Raw genomic sequence first — 18,611 nt, 5'->3', positions numbered from 1 at the left:
AGTGAGAGAGCGCATGACCAGGGGAGTGGCAGAGGGAAAAGCAGACTCTCCACTGAGCAGGGAGCCCTATCCCAGAATCCCAGGATCATGACCTAAGCCAAGACATACACACCAGTGCTGAGCCACTTAGGACCCTGGTGTCATTATTTTAACTGGCAGGTATATAGTTTTTTGCAGTTGTCAACAAAGAGTTATCTTATCATTACATCAAATCTGGATGATATCCAAAAGGAGTATCAATAAAGACAGAAATCCTGCAGGAGTTGTGTTCTTGGAGTTGGGAATAGGAGTATATAGCTTAAAATTACAAAATGTCAGTGCCATCGATGGGAATAATATAGCATCATAAAATGATGGAACCCTTGGGGTTTGAATGTTTGTCGTGGATAAGGAGAGAACTTAGTATTCTATTCCTTCGACATCTAAGAATCCAGACACATATTCATGTTATGTGGAGAATGAACAGATAGAGAATATTCTCTCTAGGTACAATGGGGAACTCCCATTTATTTTATTTTATTAATATCTTTTTAATGAAGCTCTACTTGCCAACATATGACACCCACTGCTCCTCCTGTCAAGTGCCCTCCTCAGTGCCTGAAACTCAGTCACCCCATCCCCCTGCCCACCTCGCCTTCCACTATCCCTTGTTTGTTTCCCAGAGTTAGGAGTCTCTCATATTTTCTCTCCCTTTCTAATTCTTCCCTCTCATTTTCCTTCCATCTTCTATAATCCCTTTCACTATTTCTTTTTTTTAATAATAAATTTATTTTTTATTGGTGTTCAATTTGCCAACATACAGAAAAACACCCTGTGCTCATCCCGTCAAGTGCCCACCTCAGTGCCCGCCACCCAGTCACCCCATCCCCCTCCCTCTTCCCCTTCTACCACCCCTAGTTCGTTTCCCAGAGTTAAGAGTCTTTATGTTCTGTCTCCCTTTCTGATATTTCCCACACATTTCTTCTCCCTTCCCTTATATTCCCTTTCACTATTATTTATATTCCCCCAAATGAATGAGAACATATAATGTTTGTCCTTCTCCGATTGACTTACTTCACTCAGCATAATACCCTCCAGTTCCATCCACGTCGAAGCAAATGGTGGGTATTTGTCATTTCTAATGGCTGAGTAATATTCCATTGTATACATAAACCACATCTTCTTTATCCATTCATCTTTCGATAGACACCGAGGCTCCTTCCAGTTTGGCTATTGTAGACATTGCTGCTAGAAACATCGGCTGCAGGTGTCCCTGCGTTTCATTGCATCTGTATCTTTGGGGTAAATCCCCAACAGTGCAATTGCTGGGTCATAGGGCAGGTCTATTTTTAACTCTTTGAGGAACCTCCACACAGTTTTCCAGAGCAGCTGCACCAGTTCACATTCCCACTAACAGTGTAAGAGGGTTCCCTTTTCTCCGCATCCTCTACAACATTTGTGGTTTCCTGCCTTGTTAATTTTCCACATTCTCACTGGTGTGAGGTGGTATCTCATTGTAGTTTTGATTTGTATTTCCCTGATGGCAAGTGATGCAGAGCATTTTCTCATGTGCTTGTTGGCCATGTCTATGTCTTTGTCTGTTCATGTCTTTTGCCCATTTCATGATTGGATTGTTTGTTTCTTTGGTGTTGAGTTTAATAAGTTCTTTATAGATTTTGGAAACTAGCCCTTTATCTGATACGTCATTTGCAAATATCTTCTCCCATTCTGTAGGTTGTCTTTTAGTTTTGTTGACTGTATCCTTTGCTGTGCAAAAGCTTCTTATCTTAATGAAGTCCCAATAGTTCATTTCTGCTTTTGTTTCTTTTGCCTTCGTGGATGTATCTTGCAAGAAGTTACTGTGGCTGAGTTCAAAAAGGGTGTTGCTTGTGTTCTCCTCTAGGATTTTGATGGAATCTTGTCTCACATTTAGATCTTTCATCCATTTTGAGTTTATCTTTGTGTATGGTGCAAGAGAGTGGTCTAGTTTCATTCTTCTGCATGTGGATGTCCTATTTTCCCAGCACCATTTATTGAAGAGACTGTCTTTCTTCCAATGTATATCCATCACTTTAACAACTCTTTCTATGGTTATAGCTGACTTCCATGTCACTGATTCCAAGAAACACATTTCAAACTCGATCCTTGTCTCAAGACCACTCAACATCTGGCTATCATTTAAAGTGTTTCAGCATTGTCTCCTTGTATCCCACAACACCTGGTGCTCCTCATGTCCCTCCGATCTCTCTGCTTGCTCCTTTTCCTCCTCTGGAAGCTCACAGCTCTAGACCCAATTTTTAAAATATTCAAATCACTTAAGGTAACAGACCAACACTGCTAGACACAATCAATGGTTTCCTGACTCACTGGTTGTGTCATCTGAAGGAGTGGAGAGATGGAGAGATCAGCACAACTGGTGTGGCACACAGGCAGCAAAGATGAAAGGAGAGAAAATCTTGCAATTCTCAGTCTGGAGAAAGGGGCTCAGGAAAAGCTGCTTTTTTTTTTTTTTTTACTTAATTTCTTTATTCATAAGACTAGATGAGGTCGAGATAATCCATAAAGATCCTTCCAGTCATATCAGTTATCCATTTTACTATATCTGTCCCCTCCCCCAGGCTGTGAGCTGTCCCAGGAAGAGGTGTACACTAGATCCATCTTTGTATCCTGGCATTGCCCAGCACTGGCTGATGTACAGGATGCAGCAATGAAGGTAGAGACTGGCTCTATGCTTCCTTTCTGAATATTTCCATTCTCTTATTCTGGACTGTTGTGGGAGAAAATACATAATGGAATCATGTGCCCTGGGCCCTCTGCATGAACCCGCTATGTAAATCCACTTAACAACTGCTTGCCGATGCCCTCAGCATCACCACAGCAGCTGCTCCAAATCCCTGCCCTGCTCAGGCACTCGGTCCTCTCCTCCCCTGCCAGGGCAGAAGATGCCTGAGAATACTCTGAGAAAATTGAGGTTATCTGGCATAGAGATGTAAGCTGCCCACGTCCCGCCCCCCCATCCTGCCTCCTATGCCTCTAATGTGTTGGTCTTCCCAGCTGGATGCCTTCAAAATTGTAACTTACGTGCTGTCAAAAACAGACTGAAGAGATCACTGCATAGTCTCAAATTTTTCATAAAACTGTCTGGGACTGGACATCTATGAGGTTTCTATGCCCTACCCCATCCAGCTCATTCCTTCTATTCAACAACTTACTCATCCCTGGCCCTATTTTTTCTCTCAATGCCCCTCTCTCAGCACCTTCCATTCTTCCTCTTTATCAGCACTATCTCCCTTAGGAACACTAAGGGAGTGTTTTCCCCACTATGAAAACAGCTGTCATTTTACTTCATTCTTCTTCTCTTCACCTCCCTTCCCACACCCTGCCTGATGGTTATCGTCTTAGTAGACAAATCCCTTGACCTAGGATGTCTCCGTTTCTTTGTTGTCCTCTTGTGTAGGTCATATACCTACATTTTACATTCCTCATTCTGCTCGTTCCTAAAAGCCCTCAAAAAGTTTCTCCAGTTCAAGTGAATAGCTATTTCTAAAGCATATTAAATAACTATTAGTAAAGCATCTACTATGTACCTAGCTCAGAGCTGGGCTCCAAAGGAATCTAAGAGATGAGGAGAGGAAATGTTTGCACCATCATGGAGTTTCCAAGAAGATAAGTCAAACATGAAAAGAGATATATAATGAAGGTGCATAGAATTGCTAACTATGGAATGAGTCATAAATGAAAATATGAATAAATGAAGTATCAAATGAGAGGTATGAAAATGAGTGCTTCAATTGTTCATAGGATAGATTCCCAAAGGGCTGGGTGGTTAGAGAAGTATTCCTGAGGAGGTAAATCCTAAGGGCAGGTTCAAGAAGAACAGAAGACACATGGAAGGGGGCTGGAGGCAGAGCAAGAGAAAAGAGTGATTCTTCTTGCTCTATCTCAATGTGGAGAAACACAGGGATCATCCTAGATTTCTTCCCTACTGGGTGCACATCTGATTACCAACTCCATCAAAAACACTCTCCAATATTCTCCCACTCATTCTGCCTCTCTGTTCCATGGCACTCCCCCTTGCCAGGCGACTATCACGTCTTATCTGAATATTGCAAAAGTATCAGAAGTGGTCTTCTAGTGCCAGTCTTTCACCCACTCCATACACATATCCTTTATTCCTGTACTTGTTAAGATCGTAGGACCTGGATTCTTGAGAATGGCCAGATTTAAATCCTGATCCCCATTCTCACCCTCTGATGTCTTGGGCAAACTTCATAATCTCTGTGTGTGTCAGTTTCCATGTATATACAATAGGGATAATGGTAATAGCTACCTCAAATTTTATTATGAATACTAAATGAGTTACTACATGTAAATCATTTTAAAATAGTAGTTGACACTAAGTAAGCACCCAATAAATATTTGCCTATTATTATCTCCCAAATAGCTGTGATCTACTACCTATGTCACTTTCCATCTTAAATCTCTTTGGTGGATTCCCATCACTTTTTGTAAAGTCTGAACTCCTTAACCTGGGCTGACCATGTTGCTAGGCTTTTTCAGTGTCCCTATCCCCAGTCCTCCAGCCAAGGAAATTCAAGTCAATAGACTTTTACACAGGTCTGCCAAAAGAAGAAAGGGATACATGTTCTGCTATTGGTCTCCAAAGTGGGATTTTCATGTTGCAATTAGTATTGAAAGCCAGTCTTTGGCCAGAATAATTTTCTAACTTCCTGTCTGTCCCATTAGCATGTCCTATTGGAGTAGGTTGTAGATTTTAAGTCTCAATCAGGGGTAGAGAGGACACAGACTGTATCATAAGGAAGTTTCTACCTTATGAGTGGAAGTTGTGAAAAAGCCCACCTCTTCCAGCCTGGTGGACTAGGGTAAATTTTAGCAGAAGTGGTAAAGCCCGAGGTCAGGAGAGCATCTGATTTTCTCCCTCTAGGCTAAGATTCTGGAAGTAGAGATTTAGATAGATTTTGCTTTGCTTCCTTTTGGAGAGGAACCAGAGTGAAAATGGCAGTGAAGCAGAGAGAAGACTTGAGCTAGCACCCTTAAGCCTCTCTTAAGCTCTTGGGTATAGTACAAAAAGTGTCAAAATTGTTTTCCAAGGAAGTATACAGAATACAGTGGATGGACCAGCCACATCTCAGAAGGGATTTACATCTTTAGCAAGAGTCTGAATAAGACTAGGTCAGCTAAGGAGTCCCCAGGTCCCGACCCTGCTGAGACAACTAACTGGAAGTTCACGAACTCCACTCTACTATTTGTCAGTCAGCCCAGAGGACCCCAGGACCAGAGCAGACTAGATGTCATGAAGCCAAGACTAGCTTGGCTAGACCCAAGGCAGAACATGAGTCTGAGGTCCTCAGCCTGGTCACCATGATGTGGTTATGTGAAAGCCATTATATATTTATCATGATTTGGGGAAGGGGCAGGGTACAGAGGAAGAATCTGAAGAAACTAAAATGCTATGAGTCACCCAGAGGAGACTGTATAAACCAGAAGATTCTGAGACACAGTCAAATAACAACTTCTACTTGAGGAATGGAGATAGGCAGGAGAAGGCAAGGTCTGGGGAAGAGGGAGCTGTAACATTTAATGTGTGGGACATAGTGGAACATCCCAGGGGTTGGTACTTAGTCCATATGAAGTTATCACCAATGGAGTCTGTCTTAATTATTAACTTAGCAAAAAACCTGGCAATGGAGACTGGGGTGGGGGCTTGAGTATTGGGGGCAGTGACAGGGAAGAAAATAGGGAGTTGTAGCAGAGATTGAGTTTATTGTTCAAGGCTGTAAATCCAACATCTAACACGTGCCTTTCTTAGCATAAATAAATGAATGAATGAATGAATGAATTTTGGGAATGCCTATAAAGAAGGCTGGGAATGGGGAATAGCAGCTTGGGAAGTCAGGTCTGTTGTATCCTAGTTCACCACCTCGTAGGTAATAAATACCTAAACCACATTACTTTCTAATTATCTTACTACATTTTCCTGTTATCTATGTTCTCAAGGCTATTTATGTCCCTTGTATCCAGGGATGGCTTCATGGGCCCGGAACAAGGCCCCATACTCAGAAGGGCATATGCTTGGTTTAATGCTCTACCGTCATCACTTTGAAATTGTTAATAACTTTTTAACAAGGGATCCCACATTTTTTCTTGCACTGGGATCCAAATTATGTAGTGGGCCCTGATTGTATCTGTAGTGTCTTCTGCAGTTTAAAATAGTACATGATGGACATTGGCAAATGCTAGAAATCCAAGTGAGGACCAATTGTTGAACATTTACCAGCACACCACCGGACAAGCCATATATGAGTATAATAATTACACATATCTGGGATCCCTGGGTGGCGCAGCGGTTTAGCGCCTGCCTTTGGACCAGGGCGCGATCCTGGAGACCAGGATCAAATCCCACGTCAGGCTCCCGGCATGGAGCCTGCTTCTCCCTCTACCTATGTCTCTGCCTCTCTCTCTCTCTCTCTCTCTCTGTGTGACTATCATAAATAAATAAAAAATTTAAAAAAAAATTACACATATCCATCCCCAGCCCCAAGATCCCCGTGAGTTTTGACAAAATTTCAGAGCAGGGAAGAAGATTTTTAGTTTGGGGGTGTTTTATTTTGTTTTCTTTTTTAATAATAAATTTATTTTTTATTGGTCTTTTTTTTTTTAAACATAGCAGTTTACCATTTATTTGTGGCAACGAAGAAAGACAATGGCCTTGGCCTTGTAATTATTTCAACACCTAAATTCTGACTTCCCATGATTGAAAACTGTCACAGCTGAAGTGTGACATTCCAGAGGGGCATTAAGAAGTCGCCCTGAATGAAGATTGCTCTCTCTTGATAAAGGGTTAGATGGGATGAGCACTGGGTGTTATGCTATATGTTGGCAAATTGAACTCCAATAAAAATAAATTTAAAAAAATTTTTTTTTAAAGATAAAGGGTTAGAAACCCGAGAACTCGCGCCTGCCTCCGCTGGCCAAGCCTGAGCTGTCCCTCCCAGCGCTCTCCCTCCTCCCGGGGAGGAAGGAGCTTGATGAGGGCACCGAGTCGCCGTGGGCTGGGGACCTCTCCCGGCGGCGCGCGTAGAGGGCTCCCCCCTCCCGGGCCCCGAGTCCGCGCGCGCCCCGCCTGGTGCGGGGATGGAGTCGTCCTGGCTCGAGACGCGCTGGGCGCGGCCCTTGTACCTGGCCTTCGCCTTCTGCCTGGCCCTGGGGCTGCTGCAGGCCATCAAGCTCTACCTGCGGAGGCTGCGGCTGCTGCGAGACCTGTGCCCCTTCCCCGCGCCCCCCACCCACTGGTTCTACGGGCACCAGAAGGTACCGGAAGGGAGGGGCTGAGAAGGATGCTGCCGAGGAGACCGGCGGGCGGGCGGTGGGGCGGGCTGTCTCCTCCCTTCCCTCTCAGCGTTGCATCCTGCACTGACCTCTCTGGCCCAGCCTGGGGCTCTGGGCATCTTTCCATGAACTCTGGGCTTGCTCCTTCACAGCGCTGCAGGGAAAAGGCAACAAGCCCGGAGCCTCTGGAGTGGAAGCCTGGGGGGCTGGGAGGGCCTATGCAGAGTCTGAGCACAGAAAAAGAGCGTTCTGCAACCCAGGGCTGGGTCTAGCGGCTTCACCGAGCTCTTGCATTTGTGTACTGCATCTTGAAAAGCCTTCCACGCGGGTCGCTAAAAGATAGTTACGTTATTCTAAATAGTGCTTATTACTTGCAGAAAATATGCAAAATCGAACACAATTAGTTGCCACCCTTAGTGTGTTACCACCAGAGAAAATGAACTTTTCCCAAGATTCTTGTGAAGTAGAGAGCAGCCCCCACCACTCACTCAAAAAATGATGGCAAATTGCAACGTGTAAGAGGGAGACCTTTACCTTCTGTTCCTCCTGTTCTCCACATCCACGCTCACCCCTGATTACTTGTTTTATTCGTTCAGCCAGCTTTGAGTGGAATTGTGTGGTGGATGCTGGAATTGCAGAGAGCAGACTAGTACCTACCTTCAGAAGCCCAAGGCAGATGCGTACTTAGACTACAAAGAGAAGATACAAATACAGGGTAATGAGTGCTTTGATAGAGACCTAGGGACAAGGGGATCTTGGAGGGAAGTGGGTGTCTCTATCTAGGGGAGGAAGGAAAGTCTGTGAAAGTCTGGGCAGAATTTTAAAGGATGGTTGAGGTGGGGAGGGTATGCCCCGCAGAGCTGCTGCATGATCCTTCAGCTCCACTCTTTTTTTAAAATATAAATTTATTTTTTATTGGTGTTCAATTTGCCAACATATAGAATGACACCCAGTGCTCATCCAGTCAAGTGCCCACCTCAGTACCGGTCACCTAGTCACCCCCACCCCCCGCTCACCTCCCCTTAATCCTTCTTTCCAAAAACAACCACTCTCAACTGTTTTACATGTTTATTTCAATCCTTATTGGTAAAATATTACTATGTTGCATTTCTTAATTTCATAATTTTAGATATCCTTTTATTAACTACTTTATGATGAATAATCACTTATACCTCATCTTTTACTGTCCCAATATAGTTACATGGTATTTTTTGGTTAAAGAGAAAAATTAGTACTTATATTATTTTGATTATGTAAATGCTTACTTACCACTGATCCAATGGTTGATTTTGTTCCTTCTCTCATAGAACTTTCTTTCTCATGTTGTTATTAATGTCCTTTTCTCATATGCTTAGTTTTTCAAAATCTATCACTATTTTTTTCCCAAATGTTTCTAATAGATCTATCAAACACATCTCAACAACATTTTCAAGTACTGAAAGATATCAAACAATCATCAGTCCATATACTTTTCTGGAGGCATTTCTCCCAAAGACTTCTCCTCCCATTCTAACCTGGACTGGTTGCTCTCTAGGCCTGGTACACAGATAATGTGCTATTCTGTGTCATATCTTCTGTTTCCTGGATAGTATATCTTTTTTTTCTGATTTATTTTATTATTTTTATGGTAGCTTCTTGAGATTGAGTGAAGGAATGTCGGGTGAATTCTTTGAGCTCTCAAATGGCTGAAAATGTCTGTTAAAATTCATAACTTAGTTGATAGTTTGGCTGGGTATAGAATTAGAGTTTGGAAATACTTTTCTCTCAGAATTTTGAAGACAACATTCCATCATCTTCTAGCTTTCAAGGTGACTGTTGAAAATTCTGACACATTTCTGATTTTTTTCCCAACATCATTACTGTAGTAAAATGCCCATAACATAAAATTTACCATCTTAAACATTTTTAAAAGTGTACAAGTCAGTGATGTTACATACATTCATAATGTTGTGCAGTCATCAACACCATCCAACTCCATAACTCTTTTCAGCTTGTAAAACTGAAACTCTATACCCAGTAAACAATAGTCCCCCATTTCTTTATCTCCCCAGCCCCCAGGAACCACCACTCTATTTTCTGTCTCTGTAATTCTGACTACTCTACAATTTTGAGTACTAGTATTTCGTATAAGTGGAATCGTGTAGTATTTATCTTTTTTGTGACTAGCTTATGTCACTTAACGTAATGTCCTCAGGGTTCATCCATTCTGTAGCATATGTCAGAATTTCCTTTCTTTTAAAAACTGAATAATATTTCACTGGCCCTATATACTTCATTTTATTTATCTATTCATCCATCAGTGGATACATGGGTGGTTTCTACATTTTAGCTATTGTGAACATGGGTGTACAACACCCTACTTTCAATTCTTTTGGATAAGTACCCAGAAATGGAATTGCTGGATCATATAGTAATTCCATTTTTAATTTTTTTAGGAACAGCCACACTGTTTTCCATAGTGGCAGTACCATTTTACACTTCCACCAGAAGTGCAGAGATTCCAATCTCTCCACGTTCTTACTAACATTTGTTTTTTTTTTTTTTCCTGATGGTAGTTATCCTAATGGGTGTGATTTGCATTTCCCTAATGATTAGTGATGTTAAGCATCTTTTCTCTTTTTTTAAGATTTTATTTACTTATTTAATTATTCATTCATTCATTCATTCATTCATTCATGAGAGACACAGAGAGAGACAGAAACATAGGGAGAGGAAGAAAAGGCTCCCCGTGGGGAGCCTGATGCTGGACTTGGTCCCAGGACCCCTGGATCACAACTCAAGCCTACGGCAGACAGACTCTCAACCATTGAGCCACTGAGGCATCCCTTAAGCGTCTTTTCATCTGCTCAATGCCATTTGTATATCTTTTTTGGAGAAATGTCTAGTTAAGTCTTCTACTCATTTTGAATCAGGTTGTTTTTTGTTGTTGAGTTTAAGATCTCTATTTGTTCTGGATAAGTGGAATCTCACTTATCAGATATATTATTTGCAAATATTTCCCCCATTCTGTGTTTTTCACTTTTTATTCTGTTATACTGTCTTTTCATGAACAAAAATTTTTAATTTTCATAATGTCCAATTTGTATTTTTTTTTTCCTGTGCCTTTTGTGTCATATTGAAGAAGTCATTGCCAGATCCAATGCTGTGGAGAATTTGCCTTGTGTTTTCCTTTTTTGTTTTTTAAGATTTTGTTTATTTATTCATGAGAGACACACAGAGAGAGAGGTAGGGACACAGGCAGAGGGAGAAGCAGGCTCCATGCAGGGAGCCCAATGTGGGACTTGATCCCAGGACTCCACGATCATTCCCTGAGCTGAAGGCAGACACTTAACCGCTGAGCCACCCAGGCGTCCTATGCCCTATGTTTTCTTCTAAGAGTTTTACAGGTTTAGGCCTTATATTTAGGTCTTTGAACCAGTTTCAGTTAATTTTTGTATATGGCGTTTTGGTAAGGAAGGGCCCAACTTTATTCTGTGGCATGTGGATATCCAGTTTTCCCAGCAACATTTGTTGAAAAACTATCATTTTCCCATTGAATGGTCCTGGCACCTTTGTCGGACATCACTTGACCAGATATTTGAGGATTTATTTCTAGACTTTCTATTTTATTCCATTAGCCTATATATATATATATATATATATATATATATATATATATATATTTCTGTGCCAGAATCACACTGTTTTGATTACTGTAGCTCTGTAATAAGTTTTGAAATCAAGAAATGTGAGTCCTTCAGCTTTGTTCTTGTGATTTAAGACTGTTTTGGCTATTCAAGTTCCCTTGATATTCTATATAAATTTTAGGATGATTTTTCTATTTCTACAGAAAACATCAGTGGGATTTTGGTAAGGATTACATTGAATTGTAGATCACTTAGGGTAGTACTTACATCTTAACAATAATAAATCTTCCAAGGACGCCTGGGTGGCTCAGTGGTTGAGCGTGTGCCTTTGGCTTAGGTTGTTGGTTGGGAATACTTGGTTTTCTAATACTTGGTTTCACATCCTAAATATTTTATTCTTTTTCATGCTATGGTAAATGGACTTGTTTTCATTATTTTCTTTTCAGATTGTTTGTTAGAAATGCAGTTGGTTTTGTGTAGAAAATATAGATTTTCTACATTTTAGTGTAGAAATGCAACTGACTATTGAGTCTAAGGTTAATTCCTTGTGTTTTCTTCTAAGAGTTTTATACTTTTACCTCTTTTGTTTAGATATTTGATTCTTTAAGTTAATGGTTGCATATTGTGTAAAGTAGGGGTCTAACTTTATTTTATTCTTTGTGGATATCTAGTTATATCCCAGCACCATTCGTTGAAAAGACTATTCTTTCCCGCCCCCCCCCATTGTATTGTTTTGGCACCTGAGTGGGAAAAACCCATTCTTCCTCCTGTGTTTCCCCTTTTCTCTCACATTATGGCCATACTCAAAACACTTTTGACACCAGATATTGGGTGAGTGCCCCTGCAACCAATCAATTTTGTGGTACTAACTGAGTGTCCTACAACTTAATGAAATTCTGACTGTCTACCCAGAGAAATCATCAAATCCCACAGATTAAGAATTCAGCCTCACAGGACTATCCATCCCCTCCCCACTTCAGGTGCCAATGATAAGTCCAAGTTGTTACTACGTTCAATCACCTGTAAGTTGGAGATTCCCATAACCTCCTCCTTGGGTTTGGTTAATATGTGGGATTAGCTCACAGAATTTAGGAACACAGTTAATTTACTGTTTACCAGTTTATTAAAAGTGGTTAGGATAAAGGATACAGATGAACATGCAGTTGGAAGTGATGCACAGGGTAAGTTATCTGGGAAGGAGCACAGAGCGCCCATGCCCTCTCCAGATGCATCACTCTACCAGTACCTCCACATGTTCACCAAACTAGAAGGTCTCCAAACCCTGTACTTTTGGAATTCTTACAAAGTCTTCCTCATGTAGGCATGATTGAACATTAACCCCATTGCCAATCCTTCTCTATCTGTGGAGAATGGGAAATGGGGTTGAAAATCCCAAGCTTCTAATTATGGCTTGGTCTTTCTGGTGACCAGTCCCCACCCAAGGGCCCACCAAGAACCACCTCATTGGAACAAAAAACACTACTATCAGTTGACTATAAACATGAACTTTATTTCTGGATTCTCAATTCTATTCTATTGATCTATATGTCTACCCTTATGCCAATACCACACTGTCTTACTTTGCTTTATAGTAAGTTTTGAAATCAGAAAGCATGAATCCTCCTATTTTTTTTTTCAAGATTATTTAGGCTATTCTGGATACCTCTGGTTTCCATATAAGTTTTAGGATCAGCTTGTCAATGTCATCTACAAAGAAGCCAGGTGTGATTCTGCAGGATTACATTGAATTTGTAGATCAATTTGGGAATTATTGTCATTTTAGCAATATTAAGTCTTCTGATTCATAAACATGGGATATCTTTACATTTACTTAAGGTTTTTAAAAATTTCTTTCAGCAATGTTTTGTAGTTTTCAGAATATAAGTCAGCTTTCCAGGGAACATTTCATGGGATAAAAATGCTGGTTGATAACAGAGGAAATTGGGAGCCAGAGTTTTCCATCTTTTCTGAGGGTACAAGCAATCACATGGCAAACTCTGTATGATTGGTCACACAAAGAAGAGTTTGCCAGCCTTAGGGTTTCTTTGCAAGTCAGGACCCCCACAATCATGTGTCGCTGAGCATGCACAGACACACACATACAGGTGCACACACACTCCCACTTTATATAATAAATGGATATAAATGAATCTTCTTGTCAGTGATTTAGAGGAATTTTTTAAATGAGCCATTAGTAAACTACTTATCAAGTAAAAAGTTCATCTGTGATGATGGCATTTATACTCTGATTTATAAATGTTAGAAGCTGGGAGTTTTTTACTTAAACATTACTTCAAACTTCAAAATGAGCCTCCAAGTAGTAAGGGAAGAGAATGAGATTTTCTTCATAGATGGAGTGGGTGGATTTTTAGGGAGGAGCTTTTACTATGAAGTCACAAGAAAAAAATCACTCCTCAATGATTAGAGAAAGGAAAAGGGAGAGGAAATTGTGAATTGGATCATGGGTCATGTTCAGCCTATCACCAATTAGCTTCCCATAGGAAAAAAATCTTTCTCAGCTTTGACTCCACTCCTAATCAAAATGTGAGACATTGGCAGATGAAGCAGATGAGATTCTCTTCACCTTCTCAGTTGGGAAAACAGTTCACCATGTCATTTCACATTTGACAGGGGCTTGTTCTGGAGATACAGCATACATTTACATTGAGAAGATAAATGCCCTGACCTTCATTAGAAAAGTATATTCTGGGGCTCTGGGATGTCATGGTCAGCTAAGTGTCTGATTCTTGGTTGTTTTTTTTTTTAAGATTTTATTTATTTATTCATAGACACACACAGAGAGAGAGAGAGAGAGAGGCAGAGACACAGGCAGAGGGAGAATGCAGAGAGCCCGACGTGGGACTCGATCCAGGGTCTCCAGGATCAAGCCCTGGGCTGTAGGCAGCGCTAAACCGCTGCGCCACCAGGGCTGCCCTGATTCTTGGTTTTAATTCAGATCATGATCCATGATCAGGGTTGTGAGAAAAAGCCCTGCATTGGGCTCCATGCTAAGGGGGAAGTCTGTTTGAGATTTTCTCCTTCTCCCTCCCCCTCTGCCTCTCCCCCCAGTTCTCTCATTAATTAATTAATTAATTATATTTAAAAATTATACTCCAAGCTTGGAAATGCCAAGGAATGCATGTTTGTGCGACCTTATCCAGGCCCTAGATCAGCTTGCCTCTGTAAGAGGGTTGAGTCCAGACTGTCGGGTTCCTCTAACTTCCTTCACTCTTTTTTCACTGCAGTTACTTCAGGATGGTAAAATAGAGAAACTTGAGGAGCTTGTTGAAAAATACCCTTGTGCCTTTCCTTACTGGGTTGGGCCTTTTCAGGCATTTTTCTATATCTACGACCCAGACTACGCAAAGACATTTCTGGGCAGAACAGGTAAGAAAAGGGATGAATCTCAGGAACCTAATCCTCCTAAGAGTGATATGCAAAACTCACAGGCAGGATTCTAAAGAAATCCTGAAGCAAAGATTAGTATTGGGCCTTTAAGAGACCTAGAGACACACTGATGATTTCCAGAGGGGAGGGGGATGGGAGAAATAGGTGATGGGAATGAAGGAGGCCACTTGTGATGAGCACTGGGTGATGTATGGTAGTGTTGAATCACTACACTGTACACCTGAAACTAATATAACACTGTGTTCACTATACTGGAATAAAAGAAGAAAGAAAGAAAGAGAAAGAAAGGAAGAGAGAAAGAAGAAAGAAAGAAAGAAAGAAAGAAAGAAAGAAAGAAAGAAAGAAGGAAGGAAGGAAAAAGGAAAAAGGAAAAAGGAAAAAAGAAAAAAGAAAAAAGAAAAAAGAAAAAAAGAAAGAAAAGAAAGATAACGCCTGAGTGGCTCAGTGGCTCAGGTCTTGATCCCGGGGTCCAGGATCGAGTCTTGCATCGGGCTTCTTGCGAGGAGCTTGCTTCTCCCTCTGCCTATGTCTCTGCCTCTCTCTGTGTGTCTCTCATGAATAAATAAAATCTTTAAAAAGAGAGAGAGAGAGAGACCTGGAGAAAGTGAGGAGAAGTTTCTGACCAACCCTGAAAGAGATTCCCACTCCTCCTGCCCCACCCAGTCCTTTGTCCAGCTCAGACTCCCATGGGCCCTTGAGGGTATATCTTAAAGCCCAGTTGGCACCATCAGATCACCAAGGACTTCCTTTGCCTCTTGGTTTTGTGACTTCATGTCAGCAATACCTGCCACCCCAGCCCCCTGTTTGAGCATAAGTCTTTCAAGGAATTCAGAAGTAGCTCTGCCTCTGTTGGTTCAGTACATATACCTGACTGCTAGATCATTAATTTACCAGTATAACCTCTTGACTGTGGTCCAAATTTTATTTATTTATTTTTTGCTTTCTGCATACTTCTCAACTGTGTTTCCTTTTAGGGCATGCACAAGTCATCTATTTCCCCCATCCAAGCCTTTTTCAAGACATCCATGGTGGATCATCTCATAGCACAAAATTAAAATATCTGGTTTTTGCTCCATCATCTATGTTTTAACTAACTTAGTTTTAAATACAATCTTATATTCTAATCTTTTTTCCCTGTCCACTGTCTCTGTTACTTTCAGTAAAACCTGATAAAGGAAAACAGCTTTTCCCTGAAAGTCTCCATGTTCCCATGCCCCCAGCCCTATTTTGTTTCCTGCTTACCCTTTAAAGGACAAGAGCTGTAAAATACCTCTATGTTAGAGTTCACGAGAACCCCAAGAAGCATTTGTCCCCCATTCTCTGTGGTTTGCCAGCCCCTGCTCTAATCACTAACCTACTTTCCAAAAAGGATATAATATATTGTCCGAAATCCTCTTCTGGAAACTTGGTAACCCTTAGGCAATCTCTACTTCTGTTGGAGAAAGTGTAAGCAAGGAGAAAATCTGGGTATGTGTACCTGTCTGCCTCCTGGGGTTTGTTATTCTCTGGTTTCTCAACCGAGACCTGTAGTTTTCCTAGGCCTACCAAGGCTATAGGGGGTGAGTCCTGGGCTCCTTTTTTGTTATTTATGGTTAGTGCAGGCAAATTTAAAGAAACTTCACCGACTGGTAATTTCTAATGCTGTCATTTGTTTCTTCTGCTTGACTCTGCAGATCCCAAGTCCAAGTACCTGTACAAGTTCTTGATTCCATGTCTTGGTATGTATGTACAACAGAGTAGGGTGACACACTGAGGTCCCCTTGCTATAGCAGAGCATTCCAAGAAACAAATCAGAATGCTCGAAAGCATTAAGAGAGTGATGATAAATCTATACTGCAAGTTTTCTAGGGGGAAGATCAAGAGTGAGTGCTAAGCCAACACAGCACAACTTCTCAGGAGCCCTCTTTGTCCATTTCTCTCCCCAAAGTCTCATTCTTAAGGCACATGTGTGTGAATCCATCCCATCTCTGTCTTTAAAACTGTAGCCTCACATCTATATCCTTTATTTTATCCTTTCTTCCCTCTTGTTTTCTTGGTTCTTCCCCTTTCTTTTTGGAGTTCCTTTATTTCCATTTGAAAACCAGTGCAGTTTTGCTCTGAAGTATAGTTTGTAGTATTCCATTAGCAGATAAATTAAGACTTTTAGTCATGTAATTCGTATTTATGTTAGACAAAGAAGGCATTAAATGAAAAAATTGTAGGTTTGGGGTTCAGAGCTACTTGGATTTGAACACTGCCTCCCACTGACTAATTGAATGTGATTTTGGGGAAATCATCCAATAAGCATTACATCTCTGGGCCATTGTGAGGATTAAGTGAAGCCCATATTTCCCACACTTAGTGTAATGTCTGGCATTGTACCAGTGCTGGACCATGTGTCACAAACCTGACGTGTAAGCACTCAATGAATGATGGAAATTACATATTAATAAACTTTACGGTCATTTAAAACCAAATCTTTAATGACATTTCTTGCAACAAAAGGTTGTGAAGCATTGGCCTTCCTGAGAATTTCCACTTCATATCATTTATGGGTGTAAAGCACAGACTAGGGCTCGAAGACGAGACATCTGGGGACAGAGTAAATACTCGGGTCTAGTTCCTTGTAAATTTTGTATTCACAGCATAGTTTATGGGTTGGTTTGGAGTCAAGAGAGATGAATATGTGTTGTGTTTCTACATCAAGTTACAGGCCATGCTAGTTGCCTCATATATACACTTTCATTTAATCTTCACAGCAACACAGTGAAGTAGATGCTTATTATCACACTTCATCATTGAGAAAACCAAACCTTGGAAAGATTAGGTAACTTATTCAATTACTACAGAGACAGTAGCTGGTGATTTCAGGATCGGCATACTCATCAGGCTGCAAAACTTGGTGTGTCTTCCTCACAGTGTTGAATACATCCATCCCAGATGTAAGCATCAAAACTAACTTCCAATTTAATATATGAGCCCTGCTCTGATTTCCACTCTGTTATGACTACCTGTGTGCCATGGTCAGCCCATGATGTTGTGTTTCTCACCTCTCTTTTGTCATCTCATCTAATAAAGTGGCATGAGGTTTTATCCCTTTTATTTCTCAAGGAAATGGACTAGTGAATCTGGAAGGATCCAAGTGGTTCCAGCACCGCTGCCTACTAACTCCTGGGTTCAATGTTAACATCTTGAAATCATACATCAAGGTGATGGCCCATTCTGTGAATATAATGCTGGTAAGTGAAGGGAAAAAGAGTGCTCTGATGTGTTCCAGAATGTTTCCAAAAAGGAATGTATTTCACATCTGTAGTGGGTAGTGAAAGTCAAAGGAGGATGGCTCCTAGAAATTAGCCAATGTACAATTACCAGCTGAGCAAGAGGTGTCTATGTAAGCCTTTGCTTTGGTTCTTTGGGTGATAAAAAATGATGAAGATCTGGTCATATGACTTGGATGTATTTTGAGACCCTATGGCAGTAAACCAAGTACCAAGTAGTGAGATTCAGATGATAAGTGCTATAACTGACAAGTGATGGAACCAGGAACAGCTATAGTAGCTTCAGATGCAGAGGGGACTCAGATTTGCCAGGAAATATGAACGAGACTTGATTATGTGGATAATACAGATGAGGGAATTCTAGGCAGAGTGAGTTAGCATGAACAAAGGTGTGGAAGTTAGGATGAACTTGCCTGATGGTTACAAAGACCCTAGAAAGGATAAGTGTCTACATTAAAGTCTCAGATGTGAGTTTCCTCTAGTGGATAGTAGGAGGATCATTAGGAGCTGATTTGAGCCTTTTCAAAGAGCCAGGAAGATGCTGGCAGATGAATATTCCCATGGGCATGATTTATAAATGAGTTCCATTCCAAAACTTCAATTGTACATGACATATTTAAATTTTTTAAATTTGTACTCGTTTAAAAATCAGACAAGTAACTCATTAATAGAAGTTTTATTATAAACTTCAAACCCCACAAAGTCAAAGTTTCCCTCCACCTTCATCTGTAAACTCATCCCTTTTCCCAAGAGAGACCTGCTGTTACCAGCTGATTAACTGGGTTCTCACAGAAGTGGATTTAACATCAGTTGCCCTTGTTGAGGTGAAAATACCCCTATCTCATTCTTGGCAGCAAACCAGAGGGCAGGCTAGGGGGCCCGGCAGGGAGCATGCTATTTCCATTCTGTGCAGCTTTGTGCACAATTGCAAATTAGCCAGTGATGGTACTGGGTTTAACTCTGTTTCAATAAAACCACTTCTGTCTTCCTT

The 18,611-nt window shown here is 41.1% G+C and overlaps 1 protein-coding gene across 3 annotated transcripts in view; it reads left to right on the top strand.

The window, feature by feature from the left end:
* Positions 1-6,991: 6,991 nt before the first annotated feature.
* The window catches only part of CYP4X1 (cytochrome P450 family 4 subfamily X member 1), a 37,098-nt gene continuing 25,478 nt past the window's right edge, over positions 6,992-18,611 (top strand). Inside the window, exons 1-4 of one of the 3 annotated variants that reach the window (XM_077845061.1) lie at positions 7,003-7,311; positions 14,201-14,342; positions 16,037-16,081; positions 17,454-17,581. In XM_077845061.1, the coding sequence (XP_077701187.1) occupies positions 7,135-7,311; positions 14,201-14,342; positions 16,037-16,081; positions 17,454-17,581 (492 nt within the window). In that variant the 5' untranslated portion in view covers positions 7,003-7,134. Of the gene's footprint in view, positions 7,312-14,200; positions 14,343-16,036; positions 16,082-17,453; positions 17,582-18,611 lie in introns of all 3 variants that reach the window. The other 2 variants (XM_077845062.1, XM_077845063.1) reach the window with 2 other exon arrangements.

The sequence above is a fragment of the Canis aureus genome, chromosome 13 (assembly GCF_053574225.1).
Source record: "Canis aureus isolate CA01 chromosome 13, VMU_Caureus_v.1.0, whole genome shotgun sequence".
Classification (NCBI taxonomy): Eukaryota; Metazoa; Chordata; class Mammalia; order Carnivora; family Canidae; genus Canis; species Canis aureus.
The sequence above is the reverse complement of the archived record's forward strand: the minus strand, read 5'-3'. Positions and strand labels throughout refer to the sequence as shown.